General features: G+C 39.2%; 1 protein-coding gene across 4 annotated transcripts in view; it reads right to left on the reverse strand.

Annotated features, from left to right (window-relative positions):
- RXFP1 (relaxin family peptide receptor 1) overlaps positions 1-26,403 on the reverse strand; it is a 64,781-nt gene that overhangs the window by 18,582 nt on the left and 19,796 nt on the right. For 2 of the 4 annotated variants that reach the window (XM_032632737.1, XM_032632738.1), the window contains exons 2-10: positions 24,927-25,025; positions 20,771-20,876; positions 20,009-20,080; positions 16,683-16,754; positions 11,664-11,735; positions 11,502-11,573; positions 10,850-10,924; positions 2,379-2,450; positions 433-504 (exon numbers count right to left, since the gene is read on the reverse strand). In XM_032632737.1, the coding sequence (XP_032488628.1) occupies positions 433-504; positions 2,379-2,450; positions 10,850-10,924; positions 11,502-11,573; positions 11,664-11,735; positions 16,683-16,754; positions 20,009-20,080; positions 20,771-20,876; positions 24,927-25,005 (692 nt within the window). In that variant the 5' untranslated portion in view covers positions 25,006-25,025. Of the gene's footprint in view, positions 1-432; positions 505-2,378; positions 2,451-10,849; positions 10,925-11,501; positions 11,574-11,663; positions 11,736-16,682; positions 16,755-20,008; positions 20,081-20,770; positions 20,958-24,926; positions 25,026-26,403 lie in introns of those variants that run through there. The other 2 variants (XM_032632736.1, XM_032632735.1) reach the window with 2 other exon arrangements.

Genomic DNA, 26,403 nt, shown 5'->3' on the forward strand with positions numbered 1-26,403 from the left:
GGTAGTGTCTAATTTCCTTATGGATCCAAGATTACCCTTTGGTTTCAGAATCAGCAGAGTGGTGTCTTTTTATCTCCTGGTTTTTAAATCCTAACTCTCCAGGAAACTTAAAGATAAATTTGCTATCCCTCTCCAGCAGTGGGTTAGAGTGGTGCAAGATGTATTTTATTTATTGATCTCCCCAGACTTTGTTCTTTCTCCACAGCTATGTTTCCCTTACCTCACTTTCCTCAAATATTTATTTTATAGTTTTCCTTTACACATATATTTTAAACTATCAGAATTCCTTTGTGGCTCAAGGTATGCAGAAATAGTGCTAGGAAGAGAGAAAAATAAATCTTTCTTAAATGTATAAAAATGTATACGTGTGACAACTATGAACTGGAACAGTAGAAAGAAAATTCTTATCAATATATGTGTAATCGAGCTTACAATTCATCTAGTTTCTGGAGCGGTGCAAACGCGTTTTCACTGAGGTGATTAATTTTGTTTTTCCTCATTACCCTGAAAGTAAAAAGAAAAGGATGTTGCAGCTTCCAGAGGTAACTGATAGGTGAGTTATTGGAGAAACAAAGATAATTATGTGGAGTGCACTTTTCACGTCAAGAGAGGTTGAAGTAGCGTGATAAATTACCCAGTCTGTAATAACTTTAATCTTAAATTTCCCAGATCTTTCAATGATGATAAAAGTAAAGCAGTGTTCAAATTTCTAAGTGATTTAGGGAAGAGCTCCACATGGGAAGAGTGAAAACCTCGACTCCTGAGAATGCAGACTGAGCGTCAGCCCAGGGAGCTGCCTTAGGGTCGCCTCTGTAGGCTTCATGGTGTGTCTGTCGAACAAAATACCTCCCACACAATAGCACTGGTGCACTTTGGGCAGCTGATGTGATTTAGGGTGGAGATGCTGCAGGAAGTCTACTTCAAGCTGGACCAACTCAGAAGATCTCTAGTTTGGGATGCTGAATGAGACTGTAAGTCCTGACAGTTCATCTCTGCCCTGACGTCGTGTTATGAGATAGCATAAAGGACTAACTCACAGGAAACCTTTAAAAGATTTCCAGTTCTTGAGGCATTGTGGGACATGCCTGGAACCTGGCCTCGTCCCATCCTTAAGTATTTATTTCCTCTCAGCACTCCAAACCGTTACCACTTTCTCCCAGCATCCTTGGACCAGAAAAACACAAGCACCTGTGAAGAGGAAACTCACGAATGATTTCTTCATACAGAGGGTTCTCTAAAAACAAATACAAGTAGAATGGAAAAGAAGGGCTACATTTTTTGGATATTTATTTGGTCTGTGTCCCTTAAGTGCAATTTGGTTTCCTTTGGGCAATTACCATGAACTGTTTTGCATGACTGATAGAATCCTGCCTCTGAAGACTGCTAAACGCACTGCAGAAAAGTTCACACATTTCAGTGGCTTTGAGCCCACTGGAATGGGACGGAGGGCATAACTGGGTAAAAATTTTTGTTGTGTCAGTGGTAGCTATTGCATTGCCCGTACACAGGGGTCCTGTATATCTTAATATGATGATTTTCAAACTTTTCACATGGTAACCGACAGTAGAAAAATGCATTTTGCATTGGGACATAATATACACCCACACAACCCAAGATTCATGGAACAATACATTTAATCATCTGAATTGCACTCTGATGTTTTTATTCAATTCAATTCTATTCTTTTTCATTTAAAAAATCTGGCTCGGGACATACTACGTTGCTTTCGTCACCTGCTTGTGAGTTTCAATACACAATTTGAAAAATACTCTTCTGGAGGAATAAACTGCAAATGAGGCAGTTATACTTTTATACTGAAGGAAGCCCCAGTATCCCTCACTGTTATGGAAGAGGCACCCTGAATTTAAAGTAAGCCAGAGAGGAGTATAAGGAGAAATTATACTCGATAACATTCTAAGGTTTATCCTGGTGTCCGCAGTTACATCCTCAGGGGTGTGAACATTCTACAGTTTCTAAAAGTTATAATTAATTTCCCCCACAGTCTCTGCAGTAATAATTTTTATAGATTAGGACTTTAATTTGGTGTTTCTGAAACTGAGATCCAAGGGCAGATTCTAGGTGGTTTATGAGAAATGTTTTTTCCCTTAAATTGGGTCTTACTTGTAAGGTTGAGAAAAGCAGGTCTCACGTAAGATAGTACCATTGTGATGACCCACGTATGTTGTGAATCTGTGGTTATGCCTGGTTTGAACTTCAGTAATTTTGCCAATGTGCTTCCTTTTCAAAAAACTTCAAGTTGAGAGGGAACATTTGCTGTAATTACTATGCATGTTTATGCTAGATTCTGTTCGCATAAAGGATTCATTTTATTTGTAAAGAGATAAAACGATACTTCAAAAGGACAAAACATTACTTACAAAACAGTTAAATTACTGCAGGAAATAAAAGTCAAATTCCTTAAATTATGGATATGGTTGCCTTCAAAGTCCCTGAAATATAAAAATAAAAAATGATAAAGCTAAATTTTAATCACACACAAAAGTCGGTTAAGAATGATTTGTTTTCTAGTAAAATATTCTTTTCCCACGTACTGCTGATTTCATAGGGATTCTCACATAATGTAAGTGTAGCCACTTACATAATAGCCGAAATGATATATTTATATATAATGTTTCTTTTTTTCTGTGTTAGTAGTAAAAATGTTTTGAGTTGCGTAGGTATGAGGTGTTCATATGGGTACATATGTATCCTAAGGAGTGTGAAGAGAATGAAAAAAGGCACATGGAAAGCTTTTGTTGTGGTAACTACCAGCTATATAAACAGAAAGCACATAGTGATCTGCATTGAACACCCGTCCAGAGGTACCACTGGCATTTCTCTGAGTGGTGTGACTCTATCTGCTACAGCCCGCAGAAGATTCTACCATTGCTGAGAAGAGGCTACCGCAAAGCAGTGTTTAACCTCTACCTCCCTTGCCTAGACACTCGCAGAAAAGATTCTCCATAGCCTTTTACCCCTGAGAACACGCTTTCTTGCTTCATTATATGGCCACACAGGCCAGTGCAGAGGGAGACCCACAGCTGCCCTTGGCTCTCCACTCCCGACTCAGGGCGCTGCTTGGAGACCTGACTTGAGCTCCCTTGCTGTTTAATTGTCTCCGCTTCCTGGTTTTCATGAAAGCGTTCTTCTATTGCCTGTCTTTTATCTTGTCGTAGGGTTTATGGTGGAAGTTCATAGAACAGAGTTAGCCGAGCTCAGGGATACACTTTCAGAAGCAGCTACTGGCTCTTAGATCTACGTGTTTTACCCCAGCACTTACCTTACCAGTCACCATACCACGTAAAGCCATTCAGGAACAATTGCCACTAAAATATCTGAGCTGAAGTCTGACACAGCTACTAAAATCTATGCGGGAAACACGAGTGACATTAATGGACATGCCTATTTTTTCTGCGGGAGAGGCTGTATCTGGGAAACACGAGTGACATTAGTGGACATGCCTATTTTTTCTGCGGGAGAGGCTGTATCTGGGACAGTCAGTTTTATTGTGGCACTGCAATACAAATAGATGCTGACAAATCAAAGTCCATCTGGAAGATCTGGAAGGCCAGCATGTAAGCGTTCTAGAAATCAAGTCCATGGACTAAAAGGGTGTATTTACCACAGAGACGAGCAAAGAAGAGAGATATATTTGAAGTCAGACATAGGGCTTTTCTCTGTTGCATCAGACTGCAAAATCAGATTTACTCGTTGAAGGACACAAAGCATTTCAAATTTAAGCTCACAATCCATGGTGTCCAGAGAATAAGCTTCTTCTTACTATAGTGATCTAAGAAGGGCATATACTATAACAAGGTTTTTGTAGACAGGATTTCTGTACGTATGGAATGTTGTGTTAAAATCTTAAATCTTGATTCTAGATCACCCTTGTAAAGAAAAACCTCTATTATTCTATTAAACTGGAAATAAAGCACTTGTACTATCTTTTTTTGATTATTAGGCTTGGCCAAGGCTTTTGGCCTTCCATAACGAAGGTTATCATTGACAGACTGTTCTATTTCCTTTTCCGATTTTGTTGTTGTTACCAGGAATCTACCACCAGGGGGTGACGTTCTCCTAAGCCTCACAACATTTCTTGATGTTAGTTTCTTGTTAATTACACCTGTAACTTTTTTTTTTCTATTAAGGTAGCAAAAATCTTTACGTTAATATTAATTTACTATTTGTAAAAGTAAGAGGCATAAACTAGGGACTTCTGATTAAATTGTTAAATTCAATGTTGAGTTTATTTTAATCTTTATTTGTGAATTTGCTGTGGCTTTCTTCCGAAAATTAGAGGTTTTAGTTCTTGATATGCAGGGGTATGGCATACAAATCTGTTCCTTGTGCCAGGGCTCCAAGTTCTAATGGACCTGAGGGGGTGTTTCGCTTACTTAATGCCTGGATCACTTTTCCAACTTAATGATCTTCTGAATCTAACCACTTTTTGTCTCCCTCTATACATGGCGGAACTGGCTGAAAATGAAAATTTCGTTCTTGGATCTGAAGAACAATAACAGAAAATAAAAACACCAAGAATCTTGCCCTCTCAATTCCCTCTCTCATCCCCTAGGGGCTTTTTGTAAACACGCAAATCTCCTCTCCCTCTACTTCCTCCCGTACTTTTCTGGCTCCTATCTCACAGAGAAAATTGAGGTGATGAAGGAGGGGAAAGCCTTCGCCTTTCTGCCCGACATCCGTGATTTACCTGTATGTGCACCTGGTCTCCTACCCAGGATGCGATGACCTCCTTCTGCTTTAGGCTAATCCCGCGTTTTCTGAGTTTTGTTTGTGAACGTGTAGGTCCTAAATTACATGGTCAATTCTGGTGAATGTTTTTTGGGCGTTCTTCACTTTCAGTTTATATCTATTAAGCACAGGTACATAGAACAGAGACCCAACTATAACAGCATAACTACACAAGGATTAAAAAAAAAAAATCTAGGGTTAGGTAGTCCAAGGCTACTCTGGTAATTTTACTAAGTTGTGAGAAACCTAAGGTCTTTCATATTCACTGTCCACAGGTCCTTGTCTTTGTGTTCCAAGATGTTGCTAAAGCTTGAGCCATCATATCTGTCTTTTCTGGATAAGGAAAGAAAGGGAGGTTCTGCCTGTTTCTCTTTAAGGAGGTTGCCCAGAAGTTCCACACTATACGTCTTCCTCCTCATTAGTTAGGGCTCGGCCACGTGGCTCTGTCTAGATGTGGGGAAGTCTGGGAATATAGTATTTTAGCTGGGCACTTTGCCGCCCCAAATAAATCTGTTCTGTTATCGGGAAGGGACTTTGCACTTTGATATGTGCCAGTTAGAGTTAACTCGTTAACTATGTTATTTAGTTCTCCATATCCTTTTTTTGGTTTTCCTTGATCTTTCATGGACTGAAAGAGGTGGATTATTATTTCCTACCGCTTATGTATGTCTATTTTTCTTTTGTTTTGGTTGTTATATGAATCTATTTGGTGCATATATATACTCCTAATATAATATCTTGTATTGGAAACTGCACTCTATAGCATTTAAATGTCCTTCTTTGTACTGCTTAATGCAAATTGGCCAAACTTCTACCTACTTAGATAAAAAATGATGCCTACTTTCTTTGGTTTGCCTTTACATGGCATACTTTCGAGAAGTCTTTTATTTTTAATCTTTCTTAATCACTTAGTTACAGCTGGACTTTTTTGTACATAGTACTGAGTTAGGTTTTGCTCCGTGATCCAGCTTGAACATCTGTTTTTCTTTTTAGTAGGTAATTTTAGCCCACTTATGTTTATCGATCTGACGAATGTATCTTACCTTAGTCTGCTATTTAAAAATATTATTATGTGGTTTTATAGATTAAAAAATCTTTCAACAAATGGCTTAAAATTTTATTTATTCTAACATTGAAAAAGGCTTGTATATTCTATTGGTAACCTTTATAACTACAACTTTACGCAATACACCGTATCTTCTCTTTCTTAGAGAATAACAATAACATTTATCAATTTCCTATTATAAGAAATGATGGAATTAGTATGTATTGTCTTCCTTCCTTTTGCTTCCTCTCTCTCTCTCTCACCATAGGATTTTGATCAATATGCTACTTATTAATATTCACCTTAGGAATATCAAATAGCCACATATTGGTAGATTTCTTAGTTTTAAATGACATCTCTTGACGCCAGGCTATTTTTCTTTATAGTTTTATGGTTTCACTTTATTCCTTTGAAACTGCTTACTCAGTTAAGATTATTGTGGCTCTTGCCATATTGAGCCCTATATCATTCTGTGATACTTCTCTTTATCCCTGGTGATAGTCTTTGTTCAGAAGGCTATTTTTTTCCAATGCTAACACAGCCCCTCCATCTTTTTAAAAAAATTAGTGCTGCATTTCTTATCTTCGTTTTACAGCTTGAATATCCCTGTTTTCTCTGGTTGTCTCAAGCTTTTTTCTTTGCTTTTCTTTATCTTTGGTTTTCAGCAGTTTGACTATGATTTGTCCAGTTTTTTTTTTTTTCTTTTCTACTTCTGCTTGTTTTCTTTTCTGAGGTTCTTAGATTTTTTTTGGTTTTTTGTATAACATCATTTTAGAAAATTCTTGGTCATTATCTCTTCAGATATTTCTTTGAAAAATGAGCAGGACCCTATGTCCCCCACCTCTTGTTTGTAGAAAAGCTTTAGCCTCCTAGGCCTTCCCTGAGTTCCAAAGAGGAGATTTAATCAGAGAAGTGAGAAAATGGTTAAACAAAGGAAAATAGTCAAGCAAGACAAAATACTAATAGTTTAGCCATAAAAGAAATTCAAGGTCCTTTAGTTCCTCCTCAAGGGCAATAGATAATACCCTGAGCCATATCCTTGAGTTGTTTTGCGGACACTAAAACCGTCACCAGGTGGAGAAAGTTAATGGCATGTTGATCACCAGCACATAGACCCCAGGCTGGTTGGAACCAGAAGGTTGATGATTGAGATTCCCGTAACATCACCCTGTTACCTCACCACCAACCAATTAGAGAATCGTGCATGAGCTGATCACACACCTTGCAGTCCTCTCCATCACCCGCCTTTAAAAACCCTTCCCTGAAAACCAACAGGGAATTTGGGTCTTTTGAGCATGAGCTGCCCATTCTCCTTGCTTGGTACCTGCAATAAATGCTGCACTTTCCTTCACCACAACCTGGTGCCAGTAGACTGGCTTTGCTGTGTGTCTGGTGAGCAGACTCAAGACTTTTGGTAGCATCTTCTGTCCTGTTGTCCTCCTCTTCTTTTGTTGTGACAACTTTAATGCATTTTGAGACACTTTTATATTATCCTGTAACTTTTGGATTCTCTGTTCTATCTTTGTTTTACTCTCCGTTCTCATTTTGATTCAAATGAAAGCTTTCTATTGACCTATCTTCAAGGTCATTGATACTTTTGTTAGCTGTGTTCAGCCTGTTGAAGTAATTCTCTGATTCTTTTTAAAGCTTCCATCTCTTTGCAGACATTTTCCATGTGTGCATGTTTTGCCCACCTTTCCCACTATATCATTTAACTGATTAATCATAAGTATTTTAACTTCCTTGTTTGGTAGTTGTAACATCTGAGTTATCTCTGGGCCTAGCTCTGTTGATTGCTTTATAATTTGACAAGGATTGTTTCTCTTGCTCTTTCTGGGCTGGGGCTTTCTCAGCATTGTTGTCCCACATGCCCCAGAAGCCCCAACCCACTTGGCAACAGTGCAGGATCCTGGGCTGGAGAGGTTTATTTGCCCCTATTGCTGGAGTAGAGAGCTTTGGCTGCTACCGCTCCTTTGGAAGCAGTGGATCTATGCACAGTTCCGGGCTACAGGAAGATTTTCTGTCCCTCTCCCCATGGTGTAAAGACTTTCCTTCCTAAGAGGGAAGAGTCTAGGGGAGAAGGTGGGGTTTGTGCCTGCATGCCACCAAAGAAGACTCTGTCTGGTTTCCTTAATTACTCCCAGCTTTTTCCATGAGCTGGTGGAGGCCAGAGAAAAAGAGCCGGTAAGGAATAGCTGACTCCCTTGAGTGTGGGGTTCCCAGTATTCCAAAGGGTTACACTAGCCCACACTTAACCTTTACAGGTTTATTAAAATTTTAGCAGTTTTCTTTGTACCTGCTCTATGAGGGTCAACGCTTCACCTTGTGCTCTGCCAAAGGTGAAATACTGTATATGTCCCGTCTCTCTTGGTCACTCCTTAGAATTCAGTTTCCCTGCTTGCCTTATGACTGACAGGCTGGAGAAAATTAAGACTGTGTAGATTGTAAAGTCCTTCCTCATTGGTAGAGTGGGAGCAATATTGTCTTGAGGCTGCCTACAGCTTCAGCACAGCATTGTTGGAATGGAATTGTCATATATAATATGTATCCTTCCGTGACTTTTTCTTTATACTTCATATTATGATCTGGAAATTGTGCCCTGTCGATTGAAGCAGGGCAGGTGCATTCATCTTTATTGCATATGTGTGTGTATCCCATCTTATTTGTCCATCCTTTCCACGGCTTCCAGGACCTTGCTCCATAATGCATCCTCACTGTTTTCCATGTTTACAAATTCTTTACATTAGCGTCTTCTGCCTATATATAAACTTGCTTTGTCTCATCCCTGGATAAAAGTTTACTTTACCCTCTTGCTCTTTAGCTCATCTTTGGCTATTGCCCCATCTGTTCATATGCTTATTTATTAGTTATATTCCTTCCTTTTGAATTTCACATCTTTTAGTGTGGTGTTTATAGTCTTTTTTTTATTGCTTTGAAAGAACTATATTAAAGGTTTTAATCTGTTGTCTGTTGTATATCTTGCAAATATATTCTCCTGGGCTGTCATATCTCTTTTTGTTTTATTTCTATTTTTCTACTTAACCATAGTTAAACAAATGTTTGTCGACACATCCAACAGATTTTCTAGTTTACACTTTGCTAAATGAAAGTTCATGCACAAGGTAAAGATATTGTAATTAATTAAAAAAATGAATACCTATAAAGCAAAAATTATTACTAGCACTAAAATTGGGGCAACATTCACTCTCAGGGATGCATGTGGAGTGAGTTGTTCTGGATAGCTAAAATTTAAAGATTATAATTTTAGTAACAAAATTTAAAAAGTCCACGTCTTTAGTTATAAATCCTAATCATTTTTAATTTTTATCTGACATATACATTTGGCTACCTTTTTAAAAGCAAAGGAAAGATTTCTTTTTGTATGGGCATAAAATCTCCCACATTTGCTTCTGGTCTCAATGCATGAATTTTTAATTTACTCATATAAATATTAATCAGTTTTACTTCATTACTAAGTTTGGATCACTGAGCATGTAATTACCATTACTGAATTCTTTTGAGCCCAAATTTAATCACCACAAAGAATATTGCACTTAATTTCCCCTTTCCTTGATGACTTAGTTCGTCATTACTGAGGGTACTATACTGTCATATCAAGATGCCCTCTGGACTTACTAATGATTTGGGGGATGTTTCTCTTCCCCTAGATGGTTCCAAACTAGTGTGTTTTGACCAAACTTTTGGGAATTCCCTACAAATAAAAGACAGAGGGGATTTTCATATATAGAGTATATGCAGGTTATTGACTGATCATTTAAAGAAATATTTTGGATTTATTTCTTCATTTTTGCCTGTATTTTAAATAGACACATTTACTGGGTAATTGAGTTCTGCATAGGTAGAGTGATGCTAATTACCACAAACAAATCTACTGTGTGAAAAACTCTGTGGAACATATTCTGTTGTGATGAGACTTCAAAAATAAAGCCTAAGTATCATAGTCTTATTACACAGAATTTAGCAATGAAACTAAAGTGGCTTAGTCTTTCTGTACCAAATGAACAGGTGAACAGATTGACAGGGGGGAAGGGGTGATGTTACATAGATATCATAACATCCCTTCTGTCTTCCTTCTTCCTGCCTCCAAAGTATGTCTTGTGTTTTGGAGATGTTTTATTTTGGTAAGAGTTTAGAGGAGTTAGTTTAGATAATAGGGATGTTTAATAAGAAAATCATGCTAAAAGTATTAACAACTACCATTTGAAAAAGCCTGACATCTGAAATGAACTAGGCAAAACCAGAAAAGTTAGTTGCCTTCTTTAAGAAGAGATAGAGAGAACCCTCCTACACTGTTGGTGGGAATGTAAATTGGTGCGGTCACTATGGAGAATAGTAGGGAGGTTCCTTAAAAAACTAAAAATAGAGCTACCATATGATCCAGCAATCCCACTCCTGGGCATATATCTGGAGAAAACTCTAATTTGAAAATATACATGCACCCCTTATGTTCATAGCAGCACTATTTACAATAGTCAAGACGTGGAAGCAACCTAAATATCCATCAACAGAGGAATGAATAAAGAGGATGTGGTACATGTGTACAGTGGAATATTACGCAGCCATAGAAAGAATGAACTAACGCCAGTTGCAGCAACATGGGTGAAGCTGGAGATTATCACACTAAATGAAGTAAGTCAGAAGGCAACAAATACCATATGATATCACTTATATGTGGAATCTACAAAAATGATACCAATGAACTTATTTACAAAACAGAAAGAGACTCACAGACATAGAAAACAAACTATGGTTACCAAAGGGGAAAGGGGGGGAGGGATAAATTAAGAGTTTGGGATTGACATATACACACTACTGTATATGAAATAGATAACTAATAAGGACCTACTGAATAGCACAGAGAACTCTACTCAATACTCTGTCATGACCTATATGGGAAAAGAATCTAAAAAAGAGTGGATGTATGTATATGTATAAGTGAATCACTTTGTTGTACACCTGAAACTAACACAACAGTGTAAGTCAACTACTATATTTCAATAAACATTTTAAAAAAGAGGAGATACAGCAACTTACAGCCAGTGCAGCCTGGGCATGTGCTGACAAAGAGGTTTGTCAGGCAGGCGGGTAAGGATGTTATTCATCAGTGCTCTGAAAAAGAGAAACACAAAGAGTCTGAGTTTTCTGTCTCTTTTCTCAACTGAAGTCAAAACGTGGTTTTATCATTATTCTTATGAAGTCGTGAACATCTACTAAGTTCGTTGTCTTCTCACTCAAATTTTTCTCTGTAAGTCTTGATATACTTAAGTGCTTGTTAGTAATAAAATTAGACAAACGGTAGCCATCATATGGAGGAAGCAGTAACATTAGCAACTGAAGAAAAGTCCTGTGCCCTTCAGTAGTGGGTACTGAAAAGGAGGTGATTTTAAACAAACGTACTTTTCTTTACCAAGATTAATATAGGATAGTACTGGTGTGCTTAAGAATATATCAATAAAGCATGGCAGTGGGGCTGTGTTCAGTTTTGATGCGCTGACATTCTAGAAGATGGAAGATCTTATAAAACTGTTACAACTACAAAACAGCCTCATAGGATATGACTAGGAGATGGTTTTTAGTTGAAAATTCCATTTTAGGGTTTTAATTCCAAATGTCATGTTGTTAAACCCAATTTTTATTCATGCCTTTTCCTTCAGTTGAAATATTTGCATAAATTTTTAGTACTTACAGGAGAATAAGAGAATTTAGTCCATAAAATGTTAGTGGGGAAATTCGACTGAGATGATTCTCTTCAATTATCCTGCCAGCCAGAAGAAAAAAAATGGGTTCCTTTACATATTTTTCGAACATAAAGGCTAGTACTATAAAATGCCACATAAATTAAACATACAGCCACTCTAGTCTGTGGAGATCTTCAAAAACACCCGGCTTCAAGAAGGTTATTCTGTTATGACTGAGATACCTGAAAAAAGAGAAATAACTACAGTAAATTTGATACCTTCTTGATATCTTATAACAAGGAAAGGAAGAACAATAATTGTCCATCTTAAATTTTCTTATATGTTGTTCTCATCAGGCCATTTCCCTGTCCTCGGAGCCCTGAAAGTTCTCTATCACTTACCTTTTCACGTCTAGTTTTTCATTTCCCAATAATCAACCCACCATCAGCCAATCCCTCACTCCCTCTGTCTATTCATTTATTCATCAAATTGTTTTGAGCCCCTATGCTACGGCATTGTGCTAGGTGTGGAATCGCTTTCTCCGAGGGGCTTTGCATCTAGTAGAAGACAGCATGTGAGCAGGTAGTTATTGCAGCAGCAGAGGGAAAAGAACAAGAGCATACAGGTCCTCTGACTTTTCAGTGGAGGAGGTGTCGGCCGCTGCTGGGACTGGGGAAGCAGAGCTTGGAGGGGAGAGGGGACAGGGAGTGTTAAAGAAAGAGGTCTCTATTCCTGCCCTGCAAATAGATTCATCTGTGCCATTTTTCTAGATGCCACATATATGCGTTAATATACGATATTTGTTTTTCTCTTTCTGCCTTACTTCACTCTGTATGACAGTCTCTAGGTCCATCCACCTCACTACATACAACTCAGTTTTGTTCCTTTTTATGGCTGAGTAATATTCCATTGTATATATGTGCCACATCTTATCTTATTTGCAAAGCATAGACACATGGACGTAGAGAATAAATGTATGGACACCAAGGGGGAAAGGAGGGCGTGGGATGAACTGGGAGATTGAGATTGACATATATACATTATACTGTGTATAAAATAGATAACTAATGAGAACCTACTGTAGAGCACAGGGAACTCTACTCAGTGCTCTGTGGTGACCTAAATGGGAAGGAAATCCAAAAGAGAGGGGCTATATGTATATGTACAGCTGATTCACTTTGCTGTACAGCAGAAACTAAGACAACATTGTAAAGCAACTATACTTCAATGAAAATTAATTACAAAAAAAGAAAAGAAAAAAAAAGGCTCTTCTCAACTGAGCCTTGGATGAGGTGTATCATTCACAAAGCAAAGCATGGCTGGGAGTGATTCCAGGCAGAGGAAATGGCTTATGCAAAGGTGAGAGGTGTGACGGTGACAAGGTGAGGGGTCACGGTAAAGAGGCTGTGAGGGGATGCAGGAGATGCCCCTGGAGGCAGGTATGGACCTGCTCTGGAGAAAAGACACTGAATGCCTTGCTGGAGAGTCAGACTCATTGTACTTTGACCCGACTTTACTTCTCACCCTTATGCAGAGTGAACCAACTCTTCCTTCTGTTGTGCTGATCTCTTATGTGTTTATTTCTTTGTTTTCTTCCAAAAGCAAACACCAGCTTTTAACAACTTTCAAAATCACCTCTCTTCTTTTATAGAGGCCTTATTTATTTTTTTAAAAAATTTATTTATTTTATTTATTTATTTTTGGCTGCGTTGGGTCTTCGTTGCTGCGCGCAGGCTTTCTCTAGTTGCAGTGAGCAGGGGCTACTCTTCGTGCGGTGAGCGGGCTTCTCATTGCGGTGGCTTCTCTTGTTGAGGAGCATGAGCTCTAGGCACGCGGGCTTCAGTAGTTGTGGCTGGTGGGCTCAGTAGTTGTGGCACGTGGACTCAGTAGTTGTGGCACACGTGCTTAGTTGCTCTGTGGCACGTGGGATCTTCCTGGAGCAGGGCTCGAACCCGTGTCTCCTGAATTGGCTGGCAGATTCTTAACTACTGCGCCACCAGGAAAGCCCCGGCCTTAGAGTCTTTACGTGGCCTTTTCTCTTTTTTTTTCTGAAGAAAACTTTTGGACACACACACAACCACACACAGCCCAACAGAAGCTGGTAAAGAAAGGGAAATATTTGGAAAACTCTAATTCCACTTAACTTTGTCCTTTTGGTTTGGTCAAGTGGAGGTGAGACTCTCAAAGTACCTAAGGTTGCCAATGGTAGCAAAAGCACTGCAAAATTCCTTTCCTTCCATTTTGTCTTAAAATGGCAGAGAAATTGTCTTGCGTGTTTATTTTTGTCTCAGTTTCTCTAATGCAGCAACTCACTGCTCTGAATCTGCTGTCAGACAGTTGGGTTCCTGGCTTCGCTACTTGTTAATAGTGTGACCTGAAACAAACAGCGACTTCAGAAATCCTCAGTTTCCCCAACTCTAAAACGGAAATAACACCAATACCTAGTTCACTGGGCTGTTGAACTTTTGAGCCAGGCATGTCAGGAACACTTGGTGCATATTAGTAGAATGAGGTCTCTGTTCAACCTCCCACTTCAACTTCTTTCCTGTTCTTTTTCCTCATTGCCTATGATTCTCATGTGAGTATTTGTTCAAATTCCTCTTCCCCTGATACATGGACCACACTGATTTCTCTTTTTGCTACTCTGACAGATCTTAGAGCTGACATCCTGTAAAATCTGTCCTTCCAGGAATCTCCCGTTCTCCATCAGATTTGACTTTTCTTGGGGGTAGCAAAGAATAAGGCCCCATATTAGAGCCACTTCCTTCCCTTGCAAGCCTGGAGCCCCAGTTGGGCACAGGAAGATGTTAAGAATCTCTTCAACACTTGCCCTGAACACCTCAGGGGTTCCCTTAAGAGCCACTAGAAATCCTCTAGAAAGGTACTTGATCCACCCCCCATGCCCTGTGCTGTCTGATTTGCCCTGTCATCTTCATTTTTCAGAGTCATCCTTCACTGCTCTGGACCCAAAATAATCACTCCTTTTAGGGAATCATCTTAGCAGTTGTGGTCTGAACAACATAGGTTTAAGTCTTAGTTAAGTAAACACCCTTGCCATTCTCTAGCTGTTGTGTGTGGGTTGGCATTGTTTCCCCACCGTAGACTGTAAGCTTCCAGAGAGCGAGTGGGTGCCTCTCCCCGGTGGAAGCACAGGGTTCTACCTGCAATACTGGGTCATAAGGAGCTAGAAGGTAGCAGGTCTGACTTCTCTTTCTATGCCCCCCACGGTGTCTCGCTGAAGACCTTGCACACTGTGAGGGGTAATGAGTGTCTACGGATGAATGAAGAGCAGTATCTGATGTTTACCCATGAAAGACCAGAACCGTGTGACACTTTAACAGCCAGACGATATTCCCGTGCCAGGAAAAAACCAAGGCGCAGATGGAAGACACTTAAGTTTACTCTCCAGTCTGTACCGTCTTTCAAGAGCCTCCTGCACATCCATTGAACATTAAACCAAGCAGATGCTGTTCAGCAAGTTTTGAATAGATTTGTGACAGGCTGTAGAGAAAGGTAGGCAGAAGCATGATGGGGACGACTGCAGTATTGACTTTGAGTAATTTGCTAAGACACGAAAGAGCAGGGAAGGGATAGACACAGCCACAGCGGTTACTGTTAAGACTTTGGGTCTCCGGTGACCTTCTCTGCTAGTAAATGATTAGGTGGCCTTCTTGACTCAACCCCAAACTCTGATACAGCCAGTGAGGAATCTGACCGGAAAGAGTTTCTTGGGTTAAGGAATAAAAACTGGGGTAGGATAGAAGGCAAGGGGCCAGAAATAGAAATACAGGGAGCTGTTTATTAATGTGATTTTTTTGGGTTATATTTCCATTCAGTAACTTCTAGGTGACTGAAAAATGCAGCTGCCTGGTAAAATGCAGCTGAAATGGAACGGAACTTTGAGAAAGACTGTTTCATAAAGTTTAACTCTTAACCACAATGAGATGCTACTTCACACCCATAAGGATGGCTGTTACTAAAAACAGCACAACACAAAACAACAACAAAATCCCAGGAGGTAAAATGGGGCAGATGCTGTGGAAAACTGTATAGTGGGTCCTCAGAAAATCAAACGTAGACCTGCCATATGACCCAGCAATTCCACTTCTGGGCGTACACCCAAAAGAATGGAATGCAAAGACTCAAATATTTGTACACCAACGTTCATAGCAGCATTATCCACAATAGCCGAAAGGTGGAAACGACCTAAATGTCCATCCATCAAGGGATGAATATAGAAAATGAGGTACTTTATATATATATATATACACACACAACGGACTATTATTCAGTCTTAAAAAGGAAGGAAATTCTAATATATGTTACAACATGCCTGAAACTTGAAGGCATTATGCTAAGTTTAAGACGTGATGAAAAAGGCCTGACACTAAAGGGAAAGTATTACCTGATTCCACTTCTGTGAGGTCCCCTAGAGTAGTCAGATTCTTAGAGACAGAAAGTACCGTGGTGGGTGCCAGGGCCTGGGAGGGGCCGTGGGGAGTTAGTGTTTAGTGGGTGTGGAGTCTTAGTTGGGAAGGTGAACAGCTCTGGAGATGGATACTTGTACAACAGTGTGAATGTACTGAACGCCACCGAACGAAACCCTTAAAGAGGATTAAAATGGCACATTTGTTATATATGTTTTACCATAATTTTTTAAAAAAGCTTTGTTCTTTTAAACTTATCGTGCTTTATGTATTTGTAAAAGCAGAATTAGTGGGAAAAGAGTAACTGGAGAAGTCTTTGGGTTTCTTCCTTCATAAATTTTAACCATCGCCAGGCTTTCCCATGGTGATAAAGTTCATTCAATCCTCATTCCCGTCACCACGGCTTATGTATATTGAGTTCCTACTACGTGCCCGGTACAGTGTGCCCAATTCTTCCCATTTTCTCATTCGTTCCTTACAACAATCCTGAGGTAGGTACTGTTGTAGTTTGCATTTTACGGTAGAGGGAGCTGATGCTTAGAAAGGAAATTAAGTTCTCAAGTTCACACACCCAGTACGTGGTGAGGGAGGACTGGGACTGCAGCCTGTGTGACTCAGGGTCCCATGCCCTTGGCCCCAGTGCTGTGTCCACTGTCTGCCTGTCCCGTGGGCACTGTCGTGGGCGGGAGAGCCTTGTTGGGTGGGATGGGTCGGGCTGGCAGGCCACCACGGAAGGGCAGACTAGTTGGCGCTGGTACTTACAGTTTAGTAAGACTGTAGAGTCCTCGGAAAGCATAGACAGATACGGATCTAATCTTATTGTTTTGCAGGCACCTGTGAAAATGATTATTAAAAGGAAAACGTAAGGAAATGGAGTTTCAGTTTTGCAAGATGAAAAGAGTTCTGCGGATGGCTGATGGTGATAGCCCTGCAAAGATGTGGGTGTATGTAAGGCCTCTGAATGTACACTAAATGGTCAAGCCAGTACATTTTATGTTGTGTGTATTTTACCACAATATCTTGTGATAACCTATAATGGAAGAGAATGTCAAAAAAGAATACATATATTTATACGTATATGTATAACTGAATCACTGTGCTGTACACCTGAAATGAACACAACATTGTAAATCAACTATACTTCAATAAAAATTTTTAAAAAAAGAGGAAATGTCAAAAATTTCTTAAAAATTGAAAAAGGTAAACATAACAAAATAATTTAGTGGAGCTGGGTATCATGTCATTTTGTTTCTTGATTAAGTTCACATATGATTAGGCTAGTTTTTATTTGGAACTTCTAGTTATAAAGGTAGGCACATAAAAGCTAAATTTTTTTTTTTTTTGCGGTACGCAGGCCTCTCACTGTTGTGGCCTCTCCCGTTGCGGAGCACAGGCTCCGGACGCGCAGGCTCAGCGGCCATGGCTCACGGGCCCAGCTGCTCCGCCACGTGTGGGATCTTCCCAGACCGGGGCACGAACCCGTGTCCGCTGCATCGGCAGGCGGACTCTCAACCACTGAGCCACCAGGGAAGCCCAAGAGCTAAAATTTAATGTTTGAATTTTTAATGAGTGAAGCTTCGGTTTTAGTGTATGGTAATGCACTCACTAATCAAACAAGCCTAGAAGCCTTTTTAACTTTTTAACATTTTCTGCTATAATTCTACAAACTTGACAGTATTCAACACAGTGTTGGCAAAACGACAAGGTTGTGACATCGTTAAGACCCCAAACCGTATTGCATGTAAACCACAAACTGGCCAAGCAAGTCATTGAATTGTACTAATTTGACACCTAAGTTTCACTCCAAAAACTGTTTGAGGAAACTTACCAAGAGTATATATGACAAAAGAGAAAAACAGAAATAGAAAGAATCAGGTGGACCGAGAAGATCGACAACATTCCAGAATGTACAGGGTGGGACAAGTTTCAGGGGAAGCATATATTAGTATCTTATTTTTAGCCTGGAAGAGTCCCCAAACTTCTGAAACCAAAAGTATAATGTTTGCTAAAAGAAAATTTCCAGGAGCAAGAAGTAAAAACAGTAACACTTGGTTTTCATATTAAAAAACAAACAGCAAAAAAGGATCAGGTCTAGAAGAAGACAAATTAGCTTGGAAGGCCAAGGAAGTATGCTGGCTGCGGAGTTCATTGAGGTCCTGCTGGAGGTTGGGCCTGGAGTTAACAGGAGGTCAAAGGAGACAGAACCTGGAGCACAAGCCGTTGCATCCCACACACCCATTTAAGCCCTGCACATCTACGTACACTGGCCCCAGGTTGTGAACAAGGGCAAAAGTAAGGGCTTCAAGTCTTATTTCTTCTGCTGATGCAGGTCACCATTGTTCTTCAGGGTTTGCTGAGTTTATGTATAATTTTCACAGATTTTAGGAGTGATAAGGGATAAACCAGTATGGGCCAACTCTCAGTTAATTAGAAATTTTGACTGAAGGAGAGTCCCTATTTCTCCAGCATGCAAGAAACCTAACTTTGATTGTAAAATGTTCAGTTTGTTATATACCTAACACTCTCACAGAACATGCTGTGGTCCAATCATTTACTAGGCAATGCATCTTTCTCACTAATAAACAGAAAAACTTTGACAAGTATTTATTCATTTATTTCTAAGTACTGTAATTTTCTGTTACGCAATAGATTATATTGCCTGGAGGCGGAGCCAATCACCAATTAGAACTTTTTTGGTAATTAGGCTATTTTGATCTATTACTTGGAACAAATTGGTTGTTCAAGAATTCAATGTTCACTGTGTAAAATTGCTGAACTATTGAATCCTGATGTTTAGAGTTGAAGCCCGGACTCCTTTTAAACCATGTGGACATAAGGTGGTGCTACAGATCAGAAAAAAATCTTCCTACTCCAGAAATCAGAAAATAAAGGAAGTGTCCTCTTGAAGTTTGTGTATCAGGTTTAATTTTGAAAAGCTCTTCTCACTTGATTGATAAATGTCTAGAATACAGCTCTGGAAAGTCATTTTTATTAGAATTTAATTTTCTGATGTGAAATATTTTTCTGCAGGTAATCCGAGCTTTGAGAACGTTTCATCAAACAAAGTGGATACATTTTTCTTCTGATTCTGCTCTATCTTTATTTTCTTAAAGAAAAAGTACAGATCGATGATATCTGTATACCAGGGGTCTCTAGTGTAAAAACAAATCCCAAACCAGTGTAGGTGTGAGAATGAAACTGGGAATTCTGAGACGTCTTCTAGATAGTGTGATTCAGACACAGACTGTTTAAACCCAACAGTTTAAGCCTATGACAATATGATTTAGCCACAAAATTGACCTAAATAACAGATAACCATCCCCTGGGCCATTATGGATTCTGAGAGTACATAGGTAATCTTAGACTGAAGAGAAGCTAGCATTTCAGATAAAACTCAACCAATGAGGCAGATGTGAAAATGGAATTAAGTCCCTAAAAAACATGCTTGGAGGTTTCAAACCACAAGGACTTTCTATCTTAGGTAGAGATTGACTTTGCAAACATATGGAAGAAAATTCTTCTCTAATCTTTTTTATTTTTTAATATTTATTTATTTATTTGGCTGTGCCAGGTCTTAGTTGCAGCACAGGGGATCTTTGTTGCCACGTGCAGGATCTGTAGTTGTAGCACGTGGGATCTAGTTCCCTGACCAGGGATCGAACCTGGGCCCCCTGCATTGGGAGCGTGGAGCCTTACCCACTGGACCACCAGGGAAGTCCCTTCTCTATGTAATCTTGAGGGCAGCTCTGGTAAGGGGTCATTACATCATTCTGTAAGATGGGCATTGAAATGCAGAGAGTAAAACCTCTTGAGTATCTTCACTTGGGAGGAGTGTGGTTGGAGGGTTCATAGCACACGTACTCTGGTTTCTTTGGGGATAGATATCATGAGACTTTTCTAGGATAGCTTCTAGAATTACTCAGGAAAAAAAATGTTACCTGGTAGTCTCCAGCTAATGGCTAAATAATTCCCCAAAGAGGGGTTAGACTTAAGCAGTGGTGCAGTGTTTGTCTCTGCAGAAGTGAGAAGAAACAGATATGCCAAAAAATGTTAGTTAATTCAATACTAAGAATTAAAATTTTCCTTACAGCTTCTGAAGATCATGGTACTTCTTAAAGCCATCAGGAGGAAGTTTTCTTATTAAGTTCCACTTGAGTGACCTGAAATAAATGTAAATTTTGGTTCTTACTTAAAGGTTTTTTCTTTACTTTTAACAACATTACGAATAATTATAAACTTTATTTACTTTAACACCAGCTTTCAGGAGACATTTTGCTCCATGATGTCACTCTTGTATTCATAATATCGTTTAAAAATTTTTAAAGAGATTTTATTTGAGAGGTATTTTTATTTTTATTTTATTTTTTTGCGGTACGCAGGCCTCTCACTGCTGTGGCCTCTCCCGTTGCGGAGCACAGGCTCCGGACGCGCAGGCTCAGCGGCCATGGCTCACGGGCCCAGCCGCTCCGCGGTATGTGGGATCTTCCCTGACCGGGACACGAATCCGTGTCCCCGGCATCGGCAGGCGGACTCTCAACCACTGCGCCACCAGGGAAGCCCAGCACATACACTTGATTGCATCTTTTGTTTAGATAAAATGTGGTGATACTAAATACTTCATAAGGTTTTTATGAGGGGCTAACTAAATAAGTGAACATATAGAATAATTTAGAGTCAGATCTATCATGTAATAAATGCAAATAAATATCAGCAATCATTATAACTGACCAAGGAACAATGATATCTTAAGTGACAATGCATTATTAATAAAGACAATTACACCTGAATTATGATACAGTTTTACAGGGGTTGTTCTGGCTGTCAGGATGAAGCCATTCTTTTCTACTTACATTAAAGTCACATTTGAAGAAACTGATGGAACAGCTCGTAAATTGGTCTCATCACAATCAAGCTCTAAACCTCGGCAAAGACATTGCACGGGCACAGAACCGACCACTGAATAAAGAGGAAGCAGTAAGGAATGGGGATGATGAGGGACCAGGAATAGGAGGGTAATGAAAAGAAAGAAACAAAAAGCTATAAGAAAATCATATACAAAAATGTGTCACGTCTTACATAAGCAATTTGTGCAAAGCTTTAAATTAAGGTTCCAAAGTTTTGCTTTTAACATTAAAATGATGCTAGAACTTGAAGAAAAGGAAACATACATTTACCAGCCCATGCATTTAAAGAAAAAAAAAAAGCAGCCTGCCCCTCTCCATTTGTTGCAAAATGAATGAAGTCATCTGCTCTTTCTTATCCTTGGAGAGTAGCTACGTCCCAGGGTGACAGGACAGGGTGTGATGGACGTTAATGTCCATATTAAAGCTGCTGTTTAAGAATAAAGTATTAATAGTTTTAATGGAAGACGAAGCCCTTTTTAACTAGCAAGAAAGAGAACTCAACTCTGAACTATAGTGCGGGGAGATCTATTTTTTTTTTAATTCAGGAGTTCTTCAAAAGACTTCTTTTGGCTTATGTAGGGATGTAAGGATGCCTACAGCTTCACTTGAGGAAGTGAATATTTCTTATGCATAGCCATTCTGTTCTCACTGATGAGAGTTAGAAAGAGAGTGGAAATGGAATGTGCGCCTTTGACTACCTTGTGGGGCTATAGCGGTAGTCTTAAACATGTGACCTGATATTTCTAAAGTCTGTTAGAGACTTGCGGTGGTGTGTTCATATAGCTAAGCAACGAAATGGGCTTATTATTCAGAGTAATAGACATCATCTGACTGCTGACTTGATGGGGAATGGACGGTTCCTGGGAGCAATGAGGTGTGATCTTTTCTACATTTACGTTGAAGCTCTGCACTTAGAGCAGAGGTTACAGCCTCGAATATCTACAGGGGCAGGCAAAGCGGGTAGAGACTGCACGCAGGAGTCCCAGTGGGACAGCTTCTCTGAACTGTTGTCCTATATTACAACAGGAACATCTGTGGCCAAGTCAACCAACTTCCTCAAAGAAGCCAGAAAGACAATATTTCATATTATATAATTACCTACTTAAAAATAATAATGCCTAACTTAAAACATTTTAAATCATCATAGGACAAACAAAACTTCTTGTGAGAACTGTCTGTTTGCAGACTTTTAGTCTATAACCTTTACAGCAAAGCTTCTGAAGAGTAGAAAATCATCGTGATGGCAAAGCAGGCACGCTGAGGCAAAGCTGGGGGGTGACAGAGATGCACACGGGCGGCTCCAGCCTTGGAAACAGTCACGTGTCTCTTTGCTCAGCTATGAGGCCACAGGTGTTTTCCCTCTCCTCCCAAATAACTCTGCAGACTCCCTACAGGATCCTGAGAGCTCACGATCGATCGTAATTTAGGTTTTGTGTGTTTTGTAAACAGAGTCTGTGCCAAGAACTTTAAAACAGGTTTATGGTTGTAAGTGACCATTCTGGCGATGGAGCTCTGGAAACTGATTCTCTCTCTTTATCCTCTGCTAACGTGAGCGTTGTGGGGATGGGATGTGCAGGGTTAGGGTGGAACACGAAGGTCCCGAGAGGGACAGTATGAGAGGTAAAAATGGAGGGCGGTGAAGTTGGCATTAACCCAGTGTGTCTTTTCTATTATGCAGATTGAATTCAGATAATCCATATATGCTGATCACAAGGTTACCTGTGATAGGGAAAAATGAAAAAATAACACCTAAATATCCGGCCAGGAAAGAAGGAGGAAACAAATTGTCACTTACAGAGTATTTTGAAAAGTGTATAATATGGATACCTGATTATGCTAAAATGCTACCTGAAAATATGATAAGAATGGATTGCATAGAAAATTTCAACTATGTTCAAATAAAAAAAGATGAGTAATGCACGGCAAGTTAATGCTGGTAGCTTCTGAGTGGTGAAATTATGGCTGAGTAAACAATTCTTTCCAAATCTCCATACTCTCCAAATTCTTGAAGTTTAAACTTTATTAATATATTGGTTAGTGATGGATATGTTTTCCATGATATTTTTCTTGAGAGGTGACTTTGTAACTGTGAATTCCTCACATTCTTTCATCCAGCCAAAAAGTATTATAAGCCATTTTCAGTTACATTTCCAATAAATCCTTATTATAATCTGATTTAAATAAAGCAGTACAAAAAAAATAATAAAGCGGTACCATAGGGACCTCAATTTAAGTTTCACCCCTTAATTTTACGTTACACTTCCCATTTCATTTTTACACTACTTTTAAGCTTGAAAAAAGACATTGAATTATTAATTACCACCCCTCCCCCATCTTTCTTGAAAACTCTAATTAAAAATTATATATTTGTTCATTACTAAGAATTGATAAAACGTCGCCTTTGTATTTTTTGAGACTTTTTTTTTTTGTGTGTAGCTGCATTCCTCTTATGTAAGTATACTTAGGACACATTTCTCCCAGAGTTCATCATCTGGCAAAAATTTATTTCTCTTGCTAACTTGATCTGTTTTCCCCCTTTGTTTATTTTTGTTTTACAGACCAGACTATGAAAAAGTCATGTAGCCCATTATTTTTCCTCTTTGACTTAATGACTACAGAATTAAGAACTAGGCAGTAACTTTTCTTAGTGAGGATTTCCTTATCTAATGTTTCTTCTCCATTCCTTTTCCCACTCACCATGGAATTTTTGTCTCTTATGTCATGTTAATGGGTTAAGTCTGTTCGTAGCCATATTTTTATTGTAAATTGCCTCACATCCTTTTGGGAATAACGTGAAATATAAAAAGATGAAATTAAAATTTAAGAAATGAAAAGAAAATGATGTACAATGAAACAAGAAAATAAAAACTACATTTTGAGATCATATGGCTTAATCCATTAGTTTTTTGCCTTGTATGAGTAGTTAAATTATACCTGTTAACTTTTTCCTTTCCCAAAAGCTTTTAGCTCTTTAATGATAAAGCAATCTGATCTCCATATTTGACAAGAAGACAACATGAAGTTGAGATAGATTGCTGAGTGACCTGTGAGACTTACAGGAGGGATGTATACCCCCTTAAAGTGGGGTTTGCTAGCAGTTTTTTTTTAGTCTCTTTTGAGTAATGAAGACAAAAATATATTTAAAAAATTTTTAAAAGCTGTACTTTACAATTTGTGGTAGAACATAAAGGGAAAAATACAGTGAAGTATTCTTTTCCCCAACGCCTGCTTTTTTTTTTTTTTTTTTTTTGTGGTAGGCGGGCCTCTCACTGCTGTGGCCTCTCCCGTTGCGGAGCACAGGCTCCGGACGCGCAGGCTCAGCGGCCATGGCTCACGGGCCCAGCCGCTCCGCGGCATGTGGGATCCTCCCAGACCGGGGCACGAACCCGTGTCCCCTGCATCGACAGGCGGACTCTCAACCACTGCGCCACCAGGGAAGCCCCCAACGCCTGCTTTTTAACCAAGGTTTTGAAAAGCTAGGATTAAAATTACAACTTTAAGACACACATTTACATTTGAATAATTTATTAGAATAGAGAACACTTATTTAAAAGGAATTATGTATATAGATCTTTCTGATCTTAAAAATTATAGCTTACCCTCAATGTTATACCCTCCTACAGACTCTTTCCAGGGTTTTTGTAAGTTTTCGGTATGTGACTAAAAGTAGCTGATTATAATTAATACGGCTTTTTTGGTAGCTGTAAGGTGTGGCTTAGACTCCAGAAGCTTTCTCACCTACAAACGTTAAAATCCAAACAGCTTCTCTGCTCTTCTATTTTCAGTTTCCTTTATATCAGAGTTGCTTTTATATCAGAGTTTATAATGATTGTGAAAAGGGGGCATGAAAAATAGCAACCCTGATGGACTGACATTAATCTTGTTCACAACAATACCTGGCATGATTTATAACCTTTGCACTTATGATCCTTGAGTGATCGTAAAATAAAATCCTCAAATTAAGGCTGCGTGTCTACTGGAACATTATAATTTTGCAAATAGAAAGCTATAAATTCTTTAACATGTTGGATCCAACTGTTAAGAACATGGTGTCTTACTGTGAACCTATAGGCAAGGACCGTCATTCTCTCTGATTACTTACAGCATTCAGATGTTTCTGCCACAAAAGGATACCAGGAAGTCATTTTGTAGTAACTGGCAAAATATTTGTCAAGTTGCATAGACCATCCATTGTTGTCACCTAAAATAAAGATCACAGAGCCGAAAAGTTCAAGAACAGAAATATTCTGTTGTGTTGGGGAAATCAGGTCCTCTCTTTAAAATAATTGAATGACCTATATGAGAATAGAATCTATAAAAAAGTGGTTACAGGTATATGTATAACTGATTCACTTTGCTGTACAGCAGAAACTAACACAGCATTGTAAATCAACTCTACTCCGATAAAAATTAATTACAAAAATAATGAGTGATTGACAAACAGAGGAACGTCATCTGGGAGCTTGTCACAGCATTCTCCAAAAGGGACACATTATCTGTCTCCATATAAACTTGCTATTCCTCCTAAGTTCTCTGGATTGGTGAATGGTCCCTACAATCTATCAAACTGCTCAAAACAGAGAAATTAAGTTTTTTGGAATATGCTCATATCTGATTAAATACAATTTGTACAATTTTCCTCCATCTCCATGTTATTTTCTTATTTTTTCATGGCTCATTAACTCTTCCATGAAGATTACATTTGGGGAAGGAAAGGTAGATTCTAACATAAGTGCTTGTAAGAGTATACTTCCTATTAAAGTCCCACTAAAAACAAACTGGAAAGAAGATAGACTACTTAAACATTGTATTTATAGCAGTTTCCATCCTTTAGTATTACTTATTAGTTTTAAAACTTCTTTATTACAGAAGGTTTCAAAATAAACACCAGTAGCAAAGTAGTATGATGATATCTCAAAGATATTATTATATCTCAATGATATCATTATGATATCTCAGAGATGACTGATGGACCTCAAGTTTACCAACTGCAGATGTCAGCCTGAGACTCCAGCTGAGTGCCAGTAACTGGGTGGACAAGAGAAGCACCCCAGAAACAGCTTCTGAACACCCAGGAACCAGGTCAAGGTGCCTCCCCGACCCTTGGCATTGTAAAGACATTGTAAAGAAGGTGGCACCTTAGGTAGAGAAAGAGGAGGAAGGGAAGGAAATCTGAAAGAATGGGCTTGTTCAGGCAAATAGAGATGGTAGCTTGTTGTGACTGTGGGATTTAGTGCATGTTTGCTGCCTCTGCATTCTATCTTCTGTTTAGAATGCTTTCTTGTTCTTCAGAAGCTGGTAACGTAGATCTACGTTGTCCAGATCCCAAGCAGCTCAGGTTCTTGTTATAGAAAAGCTTCCACCGAAGGGACTCACTCCTGCGAGACTGGAAGTTTGTAGACACCAGTCTTGTGGGTGCCTAGCGGAGGCGGGGCAGTTATCGTGGCCAGTCTCAGGTCCCAGCTTCCTGGGTGAAGAGCTGATGTGCAGTAGTAATGGGGCAGATGCTTGCAGCTATGGTGGTGTTTCCCCCACCCCTGACTCTTGCTTCTATTGTCTTTATAATGATTCTATAAACA

This window comes from Phocoena sinus, chromosome 5 (assembly GCF_008692025.1).
Source record: "Phocoena sinus isolate mPhoSin1 chromosome 5, mPhoSin1.pri, whole genome shotgun sequence".
Lineage (NCBI taxonomy): Eukaryota > Metazoa > Chordata > Mammalia > Artiodactyla > Phocoenidae > Phocoena > Phocoena sinus.